This window comes from Vigna radiata, chromosome 4 (genome assembly GCF_000741045.1).
Source record: "Vigna radiata var. radiata cultivar VC1973A chromosome 4, Vradiata_ver6, whole genome shotgun sequence".
NCBI classification, from domain to species: Eukaryota; Viridiplantae; Streptophyta; class Magnoliopsida; order Fabales; family Fabaceae; genus Vigna; species Vigna radiata.
In genome coordinates, this window is record NC_028354.1 from 5,823,578 (window position 1) to 5,845,673 (window position 22,096).

The following is a 22,096-nucleotide window of genomic DNA, read 5'->3' on the forward strand; positions in this document are numbered from 1 at the left end:
ATCTGTGCCCGTCGTGATGACTAGAGAAATCTAGTGTGTTGTGGGGGAAGGGGTTGTCAAATTGTTTTGTCTGACCAGAGTTTTATGAGTTTAGTTTCTCTGGGACTGTAGGCTGTAGCCAAGGTGGCTCAAAATTTGAATGTTGCATTTGAAGCATAGGTGAAAACAAAGTTACCAGCTATTTTGATATCATTTTCTTGGTGCTACCTTTTTGTGTAGCATGAAAACGAGGTCCCCTCATGTTTATAATCTGTTCCTGCTCCTTGTTTATCCCTCCAGCTGTACTTCCTGAATTAAGGTCTAGTTTTCTTCTACCCATTTATGTGGTATGAACTTAATCAACAATGTGACGTTAAAATGATTTGTCTTCTCAAGCCTTGGAAGATTAATTGGGACCATGCTTCATTACTCTATTTGATCCCTTTATTTAATGCTTCACACTCCTTAGTACATCCTGTACACTCTTCATCATCAATTTGATGTTGAGATCAATACATTGTTTGACCTCTTTCCCCGCCAACCAACTACGTCATTTTGTGAATCATCAAACTGTTTATTTATTCATTAATCATACTTCCACATGCCTATTACACCCTCTTTTTAAGTAACATTTTTACTTATATGCTATCCTTATTTTCATTCACACTCTATGACAGCATTCAGTTAGAGAATGCGGTTCATTTTAGTTATCATTATTGTCTCAGAATGGAATCTCCTCACTTTTACTGTAAAGAACTAAAATTTCCCTCCACTCAATTTTGTAGCAAGTTTTCTATTGGACAACTTTGCGTGTGTGAATAAATTGCTCACTGTTTCCAGTAAGTGATTTGGAATCCTGTTCTATAAAATGACGATGCAACTTACTCCATATATCATATTAATCCAATTCCTTTTATTTTAAAGGGACAAGAATTGAAGTGATTATCTGTTTTATATTTGTTAGATTTAACTATTATTTTGCTTATTTTATTCTACTTTAGGTTATAAAAAAAGGCAAATTAAGGATTGTAATGAATCAAGAAGTTTTGTATGCCAAGCTTTAAATAAACTAGCAAATCCAATAGACAAAGTTAGAAAAAGAATTGAGCTAAGAACCACATTAGGAATCTTAGATGAAATTGAATAAAGATTAGTTCAGACAGTTAAATGCAGTTCTTTAATGTTCAGGTTATTCATTTCATATGTGCTCATCAAAATAACAAATCATTCATGTTCTACTAAAGATAACAAATTAAAATGTTATTGTTCTTATTTATATTAATTTGAATATTCTTATTGTTTCGAGATTCTAAATTTTTTCCTTCTAAATTCATATTAATTTGAATGGAACCTCTTTCGTCGACCAAATTCTTAACTTTTAATAAGTGTCTCACTCGTTAATTCTTAAGAACATTATGGTGTTTTATTGTTTATCAAGTTCTTGTACTTGTCTATTCATTGAAGTTGTGATGAACTATTTTGTAAGAACTGGGGTTGGCCCAAAAATAAGAAGCCCAATTATTTGGAATTAAAATTATTATGGAGAATTACCAAAAATAGCTCCACCATCCATATTAAATATTCTATTTAAAAGGACAAGTCAACTTTCAACAGTAGCTATTTATTCGCTAATTCATAAGAATTTCTAAAGTTACGAGATTAGAGAATAAAAATGATGTAATAGGTGATTAAATGAGTAATTTAGATACGATTACTCTTTACAATGAAAAAAGATTAACAGACACAAAAAAGTTTGTATTGGCATTTACAATAGAAAGAGAATAAAAATAATAAATTTATAGGTTATACCGTGTGATAAGATAAGAAAAATAAAAAGAAAAAACAGATGTATAACATATTAGATAAAATTAAGGTACATGGTACATGAACATGATTGTTTCTTTGTAATTTCTCGCTCTTCCTCTTCTGTAGTTATGTCTCCTTACCAACGCGTGACATAATTGTAGAGTAGTACTATTTGGCCACAAATTTTCGATAGTTCAAAGCAAGAAGAAGGGAGGTGCTAAAAAAGAAGCAAACGAAACGGGGAATATCGGAAGCCGGAGAAGGAGGCGGCGCCACCAAAAAGGGAAAGACAAAAACAACTATTTTTCAACTCCCCCTCATTATCACCAACCTGGATCCTTTCCACCACCACCTTACGTTTACCACGACAAAACTGTCATCGTCAAGAATGATGCCATTAATATTCGGAAGGAGAGTCTTTGCATGGAGCTTGATGTGACCAACCTTTGCTGTTTTTTTCTCACTTTCACCCTTGATGCCACAGCTGACGAATGGTAATGGCTCCCCCCACTTCATTCCTTCAACCTAATTTTTTTACTTTTTTATTTTTTTTACTTACCCTAGATTCAAATGTTGTGCTGCAAAATCTTGGAGGTTTTGATCTTTCTTTCAGTGGGGCGTCAGGTAATGAATATGAAGTCTCATGCGTTGTTTCAATGGCATGTCGATTGGGTTCAGTTCGGTTGGGTTAGGTTCGATTGAGATCGGTTGGGTTGGGTTGGGTTGGGTTGACTTCCGTTGGGTTTGGTTCGGTTGAGTTGGGTTGAGTTGAGTTCGGTTAGGTTGGGTTGTGTTCAGTTGGATTCGATTCAGTTGAGCTCGATTGGATTGGGTTGGTTGGGTTGAGTTCATTTCAGTTCGATTCGATTGAGTTTAGTTCGGTTGGGTTGGGTTGGGTTTGGTTGGGTTCGATTGGGTTCGGCTGGATTCGATTCGATTGGGTTTGGTTTAGTTCGATTGGATTCAATTTTGTTGAGTTCAGTTGGGATTGGTGTTCGATTCAGTTTTTTTCATCGGCTCGGCTCGGCCCGACTCGGGTCGGATCGGCTCGTATCGGCTCTGCTCGAGTCGACTCGGGTCGGGTAGAGTTAGCTCAGCTTGGTTTGGTTCAGTTAGGTTTGATTCGGTTGGGTTCAATCTGGTGCAGTCTGGACCGGTTCGGTTCGACCCGATGCAGTTTGGAGCGGTTCGGTTTGGTGGGGTTCGATCCAGTGTGGTTCGATGCAATCTGGTGCAGTCTGGAGCGGTTAGGTTCGATATGGTGCGGTTCGATCCGGTGCGGTTCGGTTCAATTCGGTTTGGTTTGGTTTGGTTCGGTCTGATTCCCTTCCTTCCCCTCCCCTTCCTTCATTCCCTCTCATTCCCTTCCAAACCCAACCCAACTGAATGTAATCAAACCCAACTAATCCCAATCGATATGAACACAACCTAACTCTACCTAACCCAACCAAACACAACTTAACCGTATCCAAGGCAACCAAACACATCCCGACTCAACCCAACCCAATCGAATCCAATCCACTCCAACCCAACACAACCCAACCCAACACAACCTAACCGAACTCAACCCAACCCAATCGAATTAAATTGAACTCAACCCAACTTAGTCCAACTCAACCCAACCCAACCGACCCCAATCCAACTTAACCCAACCGAACTCAACTCAACCCAACCGCATCCAATCGAACCGAACCCAACCATTCCCAATCCAACCCAAAAATTATCAGTTCTAAAATATCACATTTTTTTAAGTTTTTACATAATTAAGTACTTAAAATATATATTATTATTTATCTATGTTTAAATGTATTTTTTTTCACTTCTTTTTAAAAAAAGTAAGTGGCTTTCTGTGTAAAGAAAAAATATTTTACTTCTTTTACAAATTAACATTTTTTTTTCTATAAACTATTTGTTTTATTATTCCCGGGCATATAGTTGATCTACACTCCTTATTAGGGAAAAAATGTTACTTAGAGAAAAGACTTTTGTTAAATGTTGTGAGTTAGGCTTTTATATTTTAAATAAAAATATTTGTTGAGAAAAATAAAGGAGATGATTTATATCAAATTCCTGGAAAATGAATTATAATTTATAAATCATTTTGGAAGTATATCTTTTAATTTAAAATACATTTTTAAATATATATATTTTTTCCTAAAAGACTGGTGTACCCGCTTAAAAGCACCGTTAAGAGGAAAACATATTATAACAAAGCCTTCCAAACATTTTGATCTTCAAAGATTCAATACATTAGACACCAATGATTGTGGAGAAGTATCCTCCTCTTCATGTCTTGTTTCTCTCTTACCTAAATTTCTTTAACCACCAACATCATCAATTAAGTTATTGCAATTATTCTAATCAGACATTTTGTGTTCCTTAATTTGTTAATCTTTGTACAATCATATTTGGTTTCATTTGTCTTCATCATCACGGTGTTACCTCAATGGGTTAAATGTGTTTAATTGTTACACAAAATAAAGATGTTGCAAAGAGTCACAACCAAAGCATATATTCATGGTGGTAAGCAAGCTAGGACAAAACAATCCAAATAGCTGGAGCATCGTCTCCAAGGTATGTATATCTATGTAAGAATTATATAGCTTCATGGTTTTCTCTATTAGTTTTCAATCATCTATCATTAATTCGATCAAAACATTTTCTTTTTGTTCAACCATTTATAGGCAATTTTATAATATTCACGTTTTCATTTCTCTGGACTTCACAAACTTAATCATTTACAAATGATGTACATTTCTTTATTTGTTCTAAGATGACAAGGTTGTCAACTTTCTTAAATATGACGCATTTCCTTCCACTTTCTGTATGTTCACGTTTTCAGATAAGCTTAGAAAAATGAAGCAAAATGATTGTAATGTGAAACAATAAAAACACTACAATGGCCTGATTCATATATACATTGATGGCAGAAATATACAAACCATAATTACATAATTCTCGCAACTCAAACCCACATTTCTTATAGCATTACTTTGTAAAATTAAACCTGGGATGGAAAATATGCATACAATGTGCTGGCTTTAACTCAAAATCATTCGTAATGAAGAGTCATTTTCCCAAACGGCACAAATAATGTACTACAGGAAAAGACCACAGATTATAGGTTATGTAGAAGAAGTCTTTCGAGGATGCATTGGCAAAGAGATATGATCATATATCAAATGAACTCCAAAGTCTCAACCGCACTATTGCCTGTGTTTTTCGGAAACAAGTCCATTATAGAATACATTAGGATGATGGTGGAGAAACTTTTTAGTGGAACATAGTCATCCTCTTAAGACCCTAATAATCAAACACCATAACAAGGCATTCCTAAGGCTCCAAATATATTAACCTTGTGATTGAATGGAAGATTTTAATAATTTCAAGAAATTGAAATACATTGTATTTAAATTATTTATTGAACTTTTTTTTTATTTTAAAAAAATGAAATATATTAGATTCAATTTTTTTATAAACTATTTTTTTAAGACAAAATATTATTTTAGAAGAATTTAGATAATTTAAATCTACTCTTGACTTAGCTAGACCTTTGGCTCGAGCAGACTCATCCCTATTTTCAGCATAACTTGACTTATCTTGATTTTTGGTTTAAGAAGACTCGTTTCGACCTTCAACCCAAGTTAACACGTTCCAATCTTTGGTTCGGACTTACTCATCTCGAACTTCGGCTTGTGCTGACTCGTCTCAACATTCAATCTAGACTGAATTGTCCCAACATTTGACTCGAGACAAGTCGTCCCAACTTTGACCTGGGTTGACTCATCTTGACCTTCATCTAAGGATGACTCCTCTCGACCTTAATCCCAGATTAACTTGTTTTGACTTTTGACATGTGCCGATTCGTCTCAACCTTCGATTTGAGCTAGTCATCTCAACCTTCAATCCAGTTGATTGTCTTGACTTTTAACCATGGTTGGTTTAGGTCGTCATTCATTCTAAGATGAATCAACTCAACCTTCAGCTTGACTCGAATTGGCTTGAACTTTGGCCTGCGTAGAATAAGCTTGACCTTCAACCTATGTCGATTCGTCCCAACCTTCAGTTCGATTGACTTACTTGACCTATGGCCCAATCTGACTTGTATCGACCTTTGACCCACATCGACTTGTCTCGAACTTTGGTTGGGTCGACTCGACTCAACCTTGAATCTAGATTAACTCGACTTGACCTTCAACCCAACCCTATCGGCCTAAGTCAAATTGACTTGACCTTCCACTTGGGCCTTACTCGACTTAACCTTTAGCCTGGTCAAACTCAACACAGGTCAACTCAACTCAACCATCAATTCAAATCGATTCGGCTCAACCCTCGACCCAGGCTGACTTATATCGACCTTCTGTCTTTCTGAGTTGTCTCAACCTTCAACCTTTGTCATCCCATCTCAACCTTTGGGCTGAGTATATTAATCTCGACCTTTGACCTTACCAACTTGTCTCGATCTTTTGCCACGATCGAATCAGTTCGTGCTTTGTCCTGGGTTAAATAGGTTTAACCTTCGGTTTGGGTCAAATCAGTTCAACCTTTGGTTTATGCTAAATTAGCTTGACATATGACACTCACCGACTCATCTCGACATTCACCTTCGTCTCGACCTTTGGTCCGTGCAGACCCTTCTTAACCTTCGGCTTGGGCCAATTCTTTTTGAATTTCGATTTGAGCCGAATCGATTCAACTTTTAGTCCAAACTGACTTTGTTAAGCCTTCAATCTAAACTGACTCGACTGAGCCTTTGTCTAAGCTAACTCAATCAAGCCTTCAACCTAACCCCTGGCTAAACCTCCGTGAGTAAAAAGGACTTGAATTTCAAATTCTTATATTTTATAGGATATTTGAATTTCTTATATTTTATTCATTTGAAATGCCTTCCAAAAATTCTTAAATTTCAATCTTTTTCTAATTATTTTATCCAAACAAGTAATTTTAGTGTGAATAATTTTGAAATTTTGAAATAAATGAATTACATTTCTAAATTACCTATTCCAAACATAACATAAAGGATTTTAGAAGTATGTTTCAACACAACCACAATGTTCACTATCAATACCCATATGTTTAACCCGATCAAATTCTTCATATGCACTAATGCATATTTAGATATAAATCAATGCAATCTTTTATAAAAATTCACATTGAAAGTATCATGTAGGCTCTTATCAAAGGTTAATTTCATTAAGTTTTAGTCTTGTATGGTGCTTTTTATTGCATCCAAATGCATATAAATTTTGAAGTACTAGCTTCAAATTCTAATCAACAAATTCAACCTTGCATATTATAAAACAATCAAGAACATAAAACCTACAAGTTTGATATGTGTATTAAGAAGAACTAATGAACACATACAAACATACCTATTTAATATTATATTCTCCAAATTCCTACCATGTTTGTCCATACCTCAACAAAATTTTCCTTGTATGCAATGATTCGTATGTCACTCACATATTAAAAGTATGATGGCTATGAGTGAACAAACAACTTCAAAACACTTCAAACACCTCACAAATGCATTATAGTTTAAATAATCCATCACAATTGACCATGCATTCATAAAAACTTTCCAAGCTTGCAAATATTCTACCAACATTTTATATTTTATATTAACATTTTTATTAATATGGAACTGAAACTAAATGTTGGAAGATTCAAGAAAGACAATGCTAATTGAATTTATTAAAACAAGATCCTTGTCACTAACAAAACTAGTACAGTAAAGCGAAACGACATCGGTTATTTTCGTTTATACGTAGCAGTTCATGAATTGAGGTATATACAGGCGAGGCAAAAAGAGTTTGCCTCGGTTGGTTTCGAACCGAGGCGGTAGATGCCTTTATTTTATTTTATTTCTTCAAAAAATGAGGACTTTTGCCTATTCAAAATATTTTTTTTCTTTTTTTATCTGGCAACATGGAGGTGGTGACAAAACAGTCAAAAATGATGTTAAGCGGTCAAAGGCGGTGATGAACAGCCGAAGGCGACAACGAACAGCCGAAGGCGACAACGAACGGTCGAAGGCGACGACGAACGACCGAAGATGACAACCAACAACTTAGTGGCAATGACGAACAACCAATGGCGACAACGAACATCGTAGTTTAGAGAAATAGAGACAACAACGTTCCCGCGACATAAATGGAGACCACACTAGGCACTTTGCACGAGATAAATGGAGGCCATGAACCAACAACTTCACCTGAGAGAGAATGGTTGAGCGAGGAAGAAAAAAGAACAATAAGTTAAAAATTTTTACGGCCAATGGTGGAGGCAGCAACGGTGGCCAATGGTGAAGGCAGCGATGATGACCAATGGTGGAGGTAGCGACAGCGACTAGTGGCAGCAGAGTGACAAGCTGTTCGTGCGAGATGGGAAGCAAAGTTCGCCTTCTCTGGGGAAGAAGAAGAAGAAAGAGTAAAAATGTGCTTACTATTTTATGATTTTGGAATTTAACTATCGAAGAGGCTATTACATCGGTTACAAAAACAACCAATGCGTAAACCTTCCAGAAAAATTCAAAATAAAATTGTATATGAAAAATTTGAAAATATTTGCTAACTGTAGGCCTCAGTTAGTGCTTAAACCGAGACATAAAGGGCCTATGGCATTGGTTAAAATGGAACCCAGAGAGTAGAGGTTGACATAATGGATTTGAAACGTTCAGAATAAGTTTCTGGCAAGGCACACTGCCTCGGTTGGTCGGAGAACCGAGGTAGTAGGTCTATTTTGAAAAAGCTGTCAGGATTTTTTGCCTTGGTTGTTTAGAGAACCAAGATAGTAGGCCTATTTTGAAAAAACTGGTAGGGTTTTTTTGTCTTGGTTGGTCAGAGAATCGAGGCAGTAGGCCTGAAAAAATTATTAGGGTTTTTTTGCCTCGCTTGGTCAGTGAACTGAGACAGTATGCCTATTTCAAAAAAGCTGTTAGGTGAAAAATCTGATTTGCATTGGGTCAACAAGGTTTTTTGCCTCAGTTGGTCAAGTAACTAAGATAGTGTACCCCCTTAAGAATCGATTCGCACTGAGCCGAGACATATAGTGTCGCTAGAATTACGAAATTGCCACCACATATTTATACGCTTTGGTTTTTTGAAACCAAAGTGTAATGTGCGAATTAAAAAATTGTTTATTTACTAGTACAATGACTTGAAGGAACATATCCAAAAACTCAAATGAAGTTGTTTTCACATTCACTTGCTAACCACACAAAAATAGAAGAAAAAGTCAATTTTGTAGACGCCACATCTATTATCTCAAGCAACGATAACATATATTTATTGGTTTTGTAACCGTTTTTCATCAACAACGCAATGCTAAATGTATTTAGAAATTTAATTGAAATGAAGTGTGATAAAAGAATATCTATAACAAAGACTCATTACACCTACTCCAAATATAATTGTCATACTCTAACAACATTACTAACTCTAATATTTTAGTTATGGATCCTCTATGTGATATCTTGTATGCATATTTGACATTGTAGATTTGTTTTATTACTGTGACATTATGTGTGTCATTCTCTTTCGAAGTAAGTAATATATTTCTCAATTTCACTAAACTTTTTAGTCATGTCAACAAAATGTTTCAGTTTTAATCTTCAAACATAAAAGCAACTAACTAATATATCAGTCAATTTGTGATTATGAGTCTCATATATTATTTTTAATATTCAACCTTCTTCATTAAAAATATATTTACCCAACAGTTTGAAACGACGAACATATTTTCTTGTACAATTACCTCCAAATTATGTTTGTATTTTCTAAATTTTTTTCTTTTTTCACAATCTCACAAAACACGTGTCTTTTAATTAGTTGTTCATTTGTTTCGTATGACCTTAATATGAAAATTACATAACCAAGTCCAAAGACCACCTTACATATATTGAAGTGAGTAATCTGACAAACCAAATACCTGCACAAATATATTACAATATAGTTACATGATTTGTCAAATTTTTTACACAAAAAGATGAAATATCATTTACTTACCTCTATGTGTTCTAAAAGGTCTAATGCAATCTCCTCCCATACATTCATTTTTATTTTCAGATGCCATAAATTTCATTATATTATATTCTACCAACTTTTCTACTTTATTGGATTTCTTACTCTAAATTTAGGACACCATCTTTTGATTCAACCATCACCACTGAACTTGTCTGTATAGTGATCACAAAACAACTTAATACCTTGAAACTGCATTAACACAAAATTAACATTCTATAATAAAAAATATATATAATTCAGTATTAAAAGATTTTTTAATTTCACAATTCAAAACAAAAAATTAAAAAGTGAAAAAAAAAATACTCACAAAACACACAATGAAACAAAGCCACCTACCACCACTAAGCTCCAATGGTCAATACACAATACAACACCTACAAATACCAAAATTAATTTTCAGAAGAATAATTTTGTTATTTTAGAAGAAATAAGGGTAGTATGACATATATTTATATTTATTTGAAATACCTAATAAGAGTAAAATAATTTTAAAAAAGTGAATTTTTATAATTTTTAGAAGAAAAAAATAAAAATTAAGAAAGGATAATATGAAATTTGTAAAAAAATTATATCATGGAGGTGGAAAACATGTAGAGGGAAAATATTTCCCATAGACTACTGTACGGCTACATGCGCGTGATCACATTCCGCATTCGAATTCGACCCGAACGCCTTTTTCGCCATTTCCGTTTAACAAAAATCCAATCGTCCTCATTCTGTTACTTCTTCTCCACGACGAGGAAGAAATCCTCTCTTCTGTCGATTCTCCCTTCTCTTCTCTCTCACACTCTTGCTCACGAGAAACTCACGCGAAGCCTTTTTATTTTTATTTTTTTTATCTTTTATGCTCCAGAACTTCAGGTGTTTCTATGCTTCGTGTGTTTCACATTGATTACGATATTGATTTTTGCGATAAATTACTATTATAGTTTCCAAACGGTTCGGTTAAACAGAGATGATGGAGACCGAATGCGTGAGAGTAGCAGTGAATATACGTCCATTGATTACGTCGGAGCTTCTTCACGGTTGCACAGATTGTATTTCAGTTGTCTCCGGTGAACCTCAGGTGCTATATTGTTTCTGTTCCTAGATGTTTCTAGTTAAGGTTTATTTCGCAATCTTGGAGTTTATTTTATTTTATTTATCGTAAAACCTATGAAATTGGTACTGGTGTCTTTGGTAGGTGCATATAGGATCACATTGTTTCACGTATGATTATGTGTATGGTAGCACGGGGTCACCTTCCTCTTCAATTTACGACGATTGTGTGGCTCCGCTTGTTGATGCACTGTTCCATGGATATAATGCTACAGTTCTTGCTTACGGTCAGGTATAATTTTAAATGTTTTTGGTTATATTACGCTTGTGATGATTATGAAATGTTTGCCTTGGAAACTTGTTCTTTGTTATCTATAATTTCAAATGTTTTTTAATCCTTTCTCGTTTTGCAAGACGGGCTCCGGGAAAACATACACGATGGGCACCGATTATAATAAAGAGGTGAGTAGTGGTGGAATTATACCCAGGGTAATGGATACCATATTTGACAGAATTAAGGCTACAGCAGATTCCACAGAATTCTTTATCAGAGTATCATTTATTGAGGTGAACAAAATATTGTATTTTTGATTGATGAAGACGAATTTTTCTGATATTGTAAATTGAGATCAAACTTTTAGAGATTCATTTGCTAAAAATTGACAGATATTCAAAGAAGAGGTTTTTGATTTGCTTGATTCTAGTACATCTAAAGGAGAGGCCACATCTACGACAAAGGTTGCTGCACACCCCACCAGAGTTCCCATACAAATCAGAGAAACATTGAACGGAGGAATAACACTTGCTGGGGTGACCGAGGCTGATGTTAAGACAAAAGATGAAATGGCATCGTATCTCTCAAGTGGTTCATTGTCACGCGCCACTGGGAGTACCAATATGAATAGTCAATCAAGGTAAAATGGCATAAAAATGTTTTCAAATTCTTTTACTTTGACAATAAATGTAAACTTATAATATCAATAATACGCATGAAATTTACATTGAAAAATTAACTTACAATATGTTAACTGTATGGTTCACATCATGTTTCTCGCCTAGTCGTTCACATGCTATCTTCACAATCTCAATGGAACAAAAGAATGGTGACGACATCTTATGCGCCAAGCTCCATTTGGTGGACCTAGCTGGTTCTGAACGAGTGAAACGAACTGGTGCCAATGGCTTGCGTTTAAAAGAAGGTATTTGTCATTGTTAATGATACAATGCAACCGAAATATAGCGCTAGGAATAATAGGTTTTGTACAGAAACAGTATTTATTCACAATTGTTAAAATATAAAACTTTGAAAATAGAGTTAATTGAAGCCCATTCTACTAGATGAGTTCTTTGTAATATTCAATTGTTGTTTTCATGCATTAGGAATTCATATCAACAAGGGTTTATTAGCTCTTGGAAATGTAATAAGTGCACTTGGAGATGAAAAAAAGCGAAAAGAAGGAGGGCATGTGCCATATCGTGATAGCAAGTTAACGCGCCTACTTCAGGTTAAGCAATAAGTAGTAATTCTTATACTCGGTGCATCTGTCTTGTATGTTGTATCGTTTGCATAACGATTCTTCGTACGATGTGAAATAATGTAAGAAATAATAGGGCATAAAAATATAACTTTTATATTAATACTGAGGCATGAGTTATTGCCTTGTTAATACTGCACCTTGTCATTTGTTTATTTATTAAAACTATTGAACTAAAGTGTCATGTGGATAGAATGTATTGCCAATCCTATTTCGGAACTTGGTTTAGAAAGCCCGTTACAGAAAGTACGTTATAAAAAGCTTTGTTTTTAGTGATTACTTGAACATATATATGGAATGTATTTAAATTATTTCTATCATGACGTGAAATTGAATGATGAATATGTAGGATTCTCTGGGGGGAAACAGCAAAACTGTGATGATAGGTACAGACTTGATGCATGATGGAATATTTTTAATTTTGTGTTTCATATAGTCACATGCATCATCTAACCTGTGGAGAATGTTACAGCATGTGTTAGTCCAGCCGATACAAATGCTGAAGAGACATTGAACACCTTAAAATATGCAAATCGTGCTCGTAACATTCAGAACAAGGCAATTGTAAGTGCATTGTATTCATAATTTTCCATCCCTTGTTCACTTTGTTACTCCAGGTATTTTGTTCTTAATAATTTTGAATTTTATTGTTCCAGATTAATCGAGATCCAGCGGCAGCTCAGATGCAGACAATGCGGAATCAGATTGAGCAATTGCAAGCTGAGCTTCTATTTTATAGAGGTGATACAAGTGGACCTATCGAGGAGGTTCAGGTACATCATTTCTAGACTGTGGTAGATTTGTTTGAATGTTTCTTATGTCATGGTAATATTTTTCTTTTAATTTTTCAGATTCTTAAACACAAAATATCCTTACTTGAAGCAAGTAATGCAGAGCTACAACATGAGCTTAAAAGACGCCAGTTAACATCTGAGAATTTTGCCCAACGTGCTCTTGAGACCCAGGTTTTCTATTCATCCTTACTCCCTTCTCAGTTATTATCAATTTTCTGAGTTCCTTAAAATACCTCTGTAGTGTTCTCTTTTACTTCATGTGCTGGTCTCACTCACAATACTGAAAATGTTTTTAGGTTGAAAGGGACCAACTGCTTTTAAAAATAGAATCAATTCGAAATGGTAAATCATGCGAGGAGATTGACTCAAATTCGAATGAGGTTTGAATGTGTTATGTCTTAATGGGTGGTTACGCTTTTGAGAAGTAGATCCATCACTGAAGTATGCGCTGACCTTATTTACAGGATTATGCCCTACTGAAATCTTATGTTTCAAAGATCCAAGATCTGGAAGGAGAATTGCTTCGATTGAAAACTTCGAATGCAACAAATTCAAGTCATTTTGTTGATTGTTTTGATTCTGATGACGATGGATATGGATCAAAACATGCTTTATTCGCACCTGGTTTGTTTACTTCTGACTGTGATGTCAAAACTGTTAGTATATCAGGAGGATATAGTGCGTTGGGAATTTCTTTTTGTCATTGTGGTGCTGTACATCTGACAGGAACCATTAAAAGATTGAAAATAAAATTATATCTCTGTTAGTAAGAAATTACTTTTTAAAAGGAAGAAACTTATTGACAGTGTTACACAAGAGCTATAAATGTGATGGTATGAAATAGAAAATTGATGACACTGACGCTAAAGTATTGGTGACTAATTTTTCTTAGTTGAGACAAGACCACCATTAATTTTGAGATTACGTAATTGATTACGAAATATAGTGCGACATCATTTTGAACTACTTATATTTCTTTCTCTGCACATTGGCATTTTATCTAAATTTTATATTTTAAAACATTTGTACCTTGTTTGTAGATGAAATGGAAGATGATGAAAAGGAGCTAGAACACTCGTCTATTCAAGAAAAGTTAGATAAAGAGCTCAAAGAATTGGATAGAAAACTTGAACAAAAGGAGGTAAAATTTTCTTGTCTAGCTAAGTCATTTACATGTTGACCGCTGTATTATGAAGCCGCTTTTTCCATATAAAAAAATGTTTTTTGTGTGAGCACTAATTTCGACTTCATTTTTTCCTTTTTTATAACCTGACGAGAGTTGTAGCTAGCTTAAGGAGGTTGAAAGGCACAGTTTCTTTGAATTTTCCTTTCTTCTAACATTTTTCATAGTTTTGAAATATAAGTTTGTAGGTTAGTTTTCATTACATTCTTTTTTCTTAGAAGGTTTCCGTCAACTAACTGTTTCATTTGAAGTTAACGGTAATGTCCAATGTTTTCAATCATATTGTTACTATTTTTATTTCTAGCCTCTCTGTTATTGACTATCTTGCAATAAAAACACTGAGGCCTAACCCAAACTTTAACTCGACCAAACTGGATTGTCTGAAGAGGATTTCCCAAGCTTTATAATTTATATATAAGCCATATCTCCGTAACTAAGCAATAGCTTATAAGTTATAACACCCTTGATCTTATAATTTAATTCAACTCCATAAAGCTAGCTTAAAGTATGAGGATTGCCTAAATTTTGAGTTATATGCAAGTCATATGTCTAGGTGATGTGTAACTAAATGCAACCCTGCAAATAAGGCTGACTAGGGGTGACCACAATTAATGTGGGTCATTAGACTCTACAATTAGGGTAGTTTTCCATCACTGTTATAATGCTAAACTCAACCAAGTCATTGATTTAAAATGGATGAGATTTGCTCTCGTTTTGTCCCTTCAAATCAGCGTTGGAGAATAACATGTTTGTTATGGTATATAAAATGTTTCTAGAATTTTGATCCTGGACATTCTAGTAGGAGAAATTTGACCAGGGAACGAGTGACACATTTTATATATCAGTTGCATATACAAATAAAATGTTATTTACCAATGCATATTTGAAGAGGAGTAAATCTGTTATATTACATGGTAGGGATGTTACTTTTTTAACAAGTTTCTACCTTTTATTTTTTCTCTCTGGTTGAAGGCTGAAATGAAGCTGTACAGTAATTCTGGTGCTTTAGTTCTCAGGCATCATTATGAAAAGAAACTTCTAGAGATGGAACAAGAGAAGAAAGTTTTGCAGGTAATTTACTGTCCTGTGCAAAGACATATAATAATGTGCTTCTTGGGAAGTTTATTTTACATTTAAAAATGTCGTGACAATCCCTTCGATATATTGTTGGTAGAAAGAAATTGAGGAACTCAAGTGCAATCTTGCGGATATTTCATCCACTTCTGATGACGGTTCTCAAATGTTGAAGCAGGATTATCTTCAAAAGTTGAATGCTCTCGAGGCACAGGTGGTTTTTCTATTTCGAATGTGTCAATGTTCAATGCATAAGTTCATGCGATGAACTGATTATTTTCTTTATAGGTATCTGAGTTGAAAAGGAAGCAAGAAGCTCAAGCTCAAGTCCTGAAACAAAAACAGAAAAGTGAAGAGTTTGCAAAAGGACTTCAGGATGAGATCCACAGAATTAAAGCACAAAAGGTGCAATGATCCAGTGAGACATTGCATTTGTAGTTGCTAGCAGAAAATTTGTATTCTCTTTGTCACTCATTGTTTATTTCCCCTCCTCTAGGTTCATCTTCAAAATAAGATTAAGCAGGAATCAGAACAATTTAGATTATGGAAAGCTTCACGCGAAAAAGAAGTTCTCCAGGTAAATGCAAATGGGATCATTTCTGCTTGTTTCTTTAATAGCATTCTTAGTTTATTATTCCATTCTACAATCATGTAGACTATAACACTTTCCCAACTTCTGGGAGTCCTTTTTGATGTGATACTGGTCTTGTCTATACTTTTTTTGTCTTGCTCATATAGAGAGGGGATCAGGTAACTCTTTTAATCTTTAATACAAGCACAACAACATCTCTCACCAACACTGTTTCAAGAGATATATTAGTTACGAATAATAATATCAAATCTTCTAATACGTATTTTGATTACTACCAGCTTAAGAAAGAGGGTAGAAGGAATGAATATGAGATGCATAAGTTGTTAGCGTTGAACCAGAGACAAAAGATGGTGAGTTGATGTTTATATCGCCTGTTGTATGTATCTTATTTGAATGCCATTTATCCCACTATTCAAGTGTTCATTGTAGGTATTGCAAAGGAAGACAGAAGAAGCTTCCTTGGCCACGAAAAGGCTGAAAGAACTTCTGGAATCTCGAAAAGCTTCCGCACGTGAAACTATTGGTTAGGATGTTTTATGGATCGTGTGGCTCTTTTTCCTACTTCATCAGCTTACTGATACCAACAAATTGTTTATACAGGTGTTGGAGGTGGGAATGGCGTTGGAGTTCAGGTACAGCTAATGATGTCTATGTAAACTGCATACAATAACGAAGTCAATTAAATGGTCCTGGAAATGCTGGACAAATTAAAAATTTTGTAGCTTCTATTGGCAGACTGAGCAGGCTTCACATCATATTCCATGCGTGCTAATAGATTGTTTGATATCTGATGTGTTTTTCTCTTTGAAAGGCTTTGATGAAGGCAATTGAGCATGAGATTGAGGTCAATGTCCGAGTGCATGAAGTTCGTTCAGAATGTGAACGTCAAAAGGAAGTGTATGTTCCCTTTTTTATCTTCAAGATTCAAATCAGTTGATGGCATGCTTGATTAAATTTGTGAGTAAGATTTTTAAATTTGATGCAATACGTTTAATGGCAAATATTGGAAATCCCATTCCTTTTAGGCTTTTATTAGCGTAATTAAGAATATTATAATTTGTACATGCTCTACCTTTATAAATAAGCCAAGTATGATTAGCGCCAATCTGAGTCATTGGACATTCCATTATTACTTAGTCATAGTATTGATTTTGTTGTGTACCAGATTTGGTTGCTCTACTTTTCTATCCAAGTCAGTTTTAACATGTGAGAACACTCAGACTGATTATTTGCTAACTTTCATGGTATTCATGTGTCTAAGAGTATCTGCTGGTAAGTGGATGTTATTAACACTGGCTTTTGAGCGAGTTTAAAAAATGATTTTTAATTGGTAATTATCGTGGGTCCTTTTAAGCATTCAATCACGGATAATAAAGAGGATAAAAAAAATCTAGTTATTTATTTTATTTTATGTTATTTTATTTTATTTTTTATGCATTGAAATATGACATTTTGGTTTGAGCTTGAACATCCAGTGATTAGATGGTATGACAATTATATAGTGAAGATTAAAAAGTCTGTTACGCTTTACTCTATGTTACAGTTTTTCTGTTTCTATTTTTTTTTTTAGCTTTCCTAACTAATTCATTTACTTATTGCTTTTAATTTCAGAAGGGCTAAAATGGCTGAGGAGATGATGAGGTTAAAGGAAGAAGCACAAATGGTGAATCAAAATAGTACAAGGTGAAATTCCTTGAAGTTAACTATTTTAACTACAACGATTAATTTTAAAATCCTTTTTTTTTTGGCAATCTATGTCTGAGAAACTCTCCCGATTGCTGTTGATATAGTAGTGATTGTCCTACAACAATGTCTCCTGGTGCAAGACATTCTAGGATTTTTGCCCTTCAAAACATGCTTTCGACTTCTTCCGCAACTCTAGTGTCTATGTTATCCCAGTTGTCGGAGGCAGAAGAGCAAGAACGAGTTTTCAGTGGTAAAGGGCGTTGGAACCAAGTTCGGTCCCTTGCTGATGCCAAGAATTTGATGAACTATTTGTTCAATATTGCATCTTCTTCCAGGTATATTACTAAGTTAAACTAAGTGTTAAATCACAAGTAATCCAAAATTTTCCGTGTGTGCTTGACATCTTCCTCTGGGTTTTTCTTGATCACAGATGTTCATTACGAGATAAAGAAGTGATTTACAGAGAGAAGGAAACGGAAATAAGAGATTTAAAAGAAAAAGTAGTGTGGCTAAGCTACTCACTTCGACAATCGGAAAAGATAAAAGCTGAATTGACTCACAAGTTAGAATTGCAGGTTTGTGTTTAGCTACATATTTTCTATCATTTAGATAAAGCATTAATTAAATAGCTAATAATCTTCCTTAACAAATTTGATTCTTCAACTATTTAATGTTTTGTCTCGAATCATTTGAACTATGGCAGAATGATGAATCTTTGAACTCAGAATACGTGGGAGATTCAGAATATTCTGACTCGAATGTTGGAGGTCATAAGTATGACTTGCGCAATTCGGTAGGTCTGACATATCATCATCTGTCTAGCTCTCTTAAAATAACGCCAGCAAAGGATTTTCCATCAAATAAAGTATCAGTTTTAGCTGCTACATTTAATGGGAAATAGTTAATTAAATATTTATTCATGGCAAACTTGTTTTAACTTCAGGAATACCGCCGGCCATTGGAGGATATGGACATATCTGAGACAGAGTCAGATTATTATGATTTCACAGATGACGAGTGGGAAGAATCGGGAAACTTAAGAGTTAGGAAAAGGAAATCTAAAACAAACATGGAAAATAATGAATCCAATATCAAGAATTCAGAAGATTTGGGAGAAAATTCAAGAGATTTAATTGATAGACCTTGGGAAAGTGCATCAGATATTTGCTGCCCTTGTAGCAGAACCTCATCATGCAAGACGACAAGATGCATCTGCAAAGCAATGGGCAGCAGTTGTGGGAGTTCTTGTGGTTGCCAAGTAAATAAGTGTGCGAACAGAGCATCGATATCAAATGAATCACGGGAAGGTCCAGCACAATCTGCAAGTATTGAAGAAACAGATAAAGATCGTCTTCTTGTTACTCAAGGTGCAGAGTTACTTCAGGGGGCACTGGTTGATAGGCATCCCGAGACAAACAATGATCAAGGGCACAGAAAACCTCTCTCTGACATAGGAAATACACAGGTGCGTGCTTCTCAGTTATTATTTAGGGTGATAGATTAACAGTATATTTCTGATTTTTATAATTTCAAAGATACGTTTTTCATTAAAATCAATCATCTTCACAACTTTTATCAACACATTTTATTAAAAAATGACAAACTTTTGTATATTTTTAAAACTAATTTATTTTTTTTATAAATGATTGAGTTAACATTAATTTTAAAAAATCACTAATGTTCATAAAAAATCATTAATATTCTTAAAATAATAATTTTAAGAAAAGATTTTTTTAGTATTGATTTATAAAATATATATTGGTTTTTAAATGAAAAATTAAATAGTTACTTAAAAGAATTATTTAACTATATGACATTTATTTTTCTTCAAAACTTTATGATATTTATTTTTCTTCCAAACAAATCATATTAAGTTTATTCAAGTCATGTGCGAACCACATGATTTCTTCATTTACATTGAAATCGTGTTGATCTAGTGTGACCTTTTAGTTAAATAATCGTTAATTTGACATAGTTTTTTCACATTAAAATCATACTACTTTAAAATATATGTTCTAGTTTGTACTTTTTTAGAATAATCGTTAGTTTTGAAAATTTTAGAATAAATTACATTAATTTGGTAAAGAATTTCTCTTTTAAGTTATGTTCCTATAATTTTCACTCAATATTTATCTTCCCTAGTATTTTACAAATCATCTTATTCACTGTATGCTTTCTTGTTGCCGAGATTTTTTTTTATTTTATTTTACTTTTATACCATTTAAATGTCCAGGTAAATGACTAGAAATCATTACTAAAATCATTTATCACCATTTTTTTGTTTCTTGATTTCAAATTCTCAAGCAGTCATATATTAGAAAGGGTTATTTATATTAATAACTTTTTTAAAATGAAATGTTTTTTTATCTTCATAAAATTTTTAAATTTCATTTTAGTCTCATTAAAAGTTATACGTCCAAAATTAAATTTGACTTCGAAAATTTTAAAGAGATTGAGAACATATTTTTGGTTTAAAAAATGTTTATGCTAATATTTTGTAGATGTATTAAATCTCGCAGTACATTTAATGAAAAGATGAAAATGTTATTTTTAAATATTGACGCCTTTACTTTTAAATAATAATAATTATAATCCAACAGTGATTAGTTACACATCCTTCACAAAATAGTTAGATTAGAAATGACTATTAATTTTTTTTATTACTTCTCCGTTAATTTAATAATAATAGTTATAGATTTTGTTTTAAATTACAATAATTATTATTATATTATTATTATTATTTTATACATTTGACTTTATTTTTAAATCATTTTTACTCTAAAACTTCAGAACTATTTTTTTCCCATTAAATAGGATAGAATATCATTAATTTAACAAGTAAATATTATAAAAATGGAATAATATTTGCAAGTTAAAATCTTTTAATATCGTTTTTTTTTTTCAATATTTGATAACATTCTATAAACCACATACTCCAATTATTTTGAATTTTCGCTTTATATTACTTTGTTTGTAATTACAGTCAGTAATTATATGTTTATTGGCTTTAAAAATTGTTGTATGTTTGTTGTACGCTATTTATAATTTCCTTTGGCAGATGAAATCAAATGCGAAGAACGATCATCCGAAAAAGAAAATGACGAAATCCACCGTAATTATTGTTCCTTATCTAGAAGCTTCTTCGCAGGCAGAGAAATTGGAAGTCCAAGTCCCCAGGCTCAACCTTAAACACAAAAAAGAAAGTAATAATACGAGTGAAGGAAATGTTGCAGTGAATAAAGATAAAGATAAAGAGAGACCGCATAGAAGGTCGAAATCCAGGCCTGAAAACGCTGCCTCAGTCCCTAGGGCAGAGGGAAATTTTGTGGAACCAGATGTACCCGTCAACCCACGAAGGAATGCCCGAAGTTCATCGTCATCAAATACGAATGGCGTCCCATTGTGGGACAGGAATGCTGCAAGTAAGTCAGATGAACCTCAAGTTTTTGAAACAAGAACTCCAGTGCGATACAAAAGAACACTAGACGAGAAAGAGAACAACAATAGACGTTGATCACATTTCTTTCTTACGATTTTCTTCCTTCATGTTTATAGGAAACAAACACTAGATCTTCACGTTTATATCACTGTTTTGGCTCCACTTTTTTTGGTTCTTATACTATTTACTATTTAAGCATTCCAACGGCTAGAGAAACTAGGGGACCATTTCTGGTGAGGTCAAAATACGTTGACTTGAAAGCTTTTTGTAAATAGATTTTCAAAGCCTTTTCTGCTGAATAGCCACATTACTGTAAATGTATTATTATTATCTGGTTGTCAGGACCACGAGACATAAAAAAAGTTGTGAATTTCTTTCTCTTCACTCGAAGAATGGTTGTGCATCTTCATCATAGTTTTACTTCCCGGCCCGTCAGCACGAAATCTAGGAGTTTTCCTCCCCCAACTCCCACTATACAGGGTCAAGGGTCAAGGGTATTTGGTATTTTTGTATATTATAGAAGATCTCAGTCGTTTTAGACTTTATTATCATGTCATCTACACAAATTTTCATCTTCTTACCAGTATGTTGTTAGAAGATTATGTCCATTAACCTTTGCTACGCATTTTTCATACGGAACGAGATAACTTCATAGTAATAATTAGTTCAGTAAATGAAGGTTGTTTTCTCCTTGATACATGGATATTTGGTAACATGCTCGGGATATCACCATAGGATCATCATGTTTGGGTTAAAAGTTTTCATTAGTGAAACTAATGAATAACATGCTCTTTATCCTCCGTTCTACCAATTTTATTGTTTTAATGCTTGGATGTGTCTTTCTCTAGTTTGATAGTTATTAAGGTTATTGAAGTAATGTGATGTGGTCGACTAGTGCGAACTGAGCGTCATATCTTGATCAGATCGTAGTAAAAGAATTAACAAA

General features: G+C 33.9%; 1 protein-coding gene across 1 annotated transcript; it reads left to right on the top strand.

The window, feature by feature from the left end:
- Positions 1–60: 60 nt before the first annotated feature.
- LOC106759391 (kinesin-like protein KIN-4C) lies at positions 61–21,595 on the top strand. The gene is made up of 30 exons (XM_022779694.1): positions 61–818; positions 1,947–2,279; positions 4,269–4,359; positions 10,739–10,875; positions 10,993–11,139; positions 11,262–11,414; positions 11,514–11,761; positions 11,907–12,046; positions 12,228–12,352; positions 12,732–12,768; positions 12,855–12,946; positions 13,039–13,155; positions 13,234–13,347; positions 13,473–13,556; positions 13,641–13,800; positions 14,217–14,317; positions 15,332–15,430; positions 15,534–15,647; positions 15,722–15,838; positions 15,930–16,010; positions 16,304–16,375; positions 16,455–16,548; positions 16,626–16,657; positions 16,837–16,922; positions 17,637–17,708; positions 17,816–18,046; positions 18,142–18,286; positions 18,415–18,504; positions 18,655–19,176; positions 20,770–21,595. Exons 4-30 carry the CDS (start codon positions 10,765–10,767, stop codon positions 21,223–21,225), a joined length of 3,840 nt encoding a protein of 1,279 aa, XP_022635415.1. The 5' UTR covers positions 61–818; positions 1,947–2,279; positions 4,269–4,359; positions 10,739–10,764; the 3' UTR covers positions 21,226–21,595.
- The last annotated feature ends 501 nt before the right edge of the window (positions 21,596–22,096 follow it).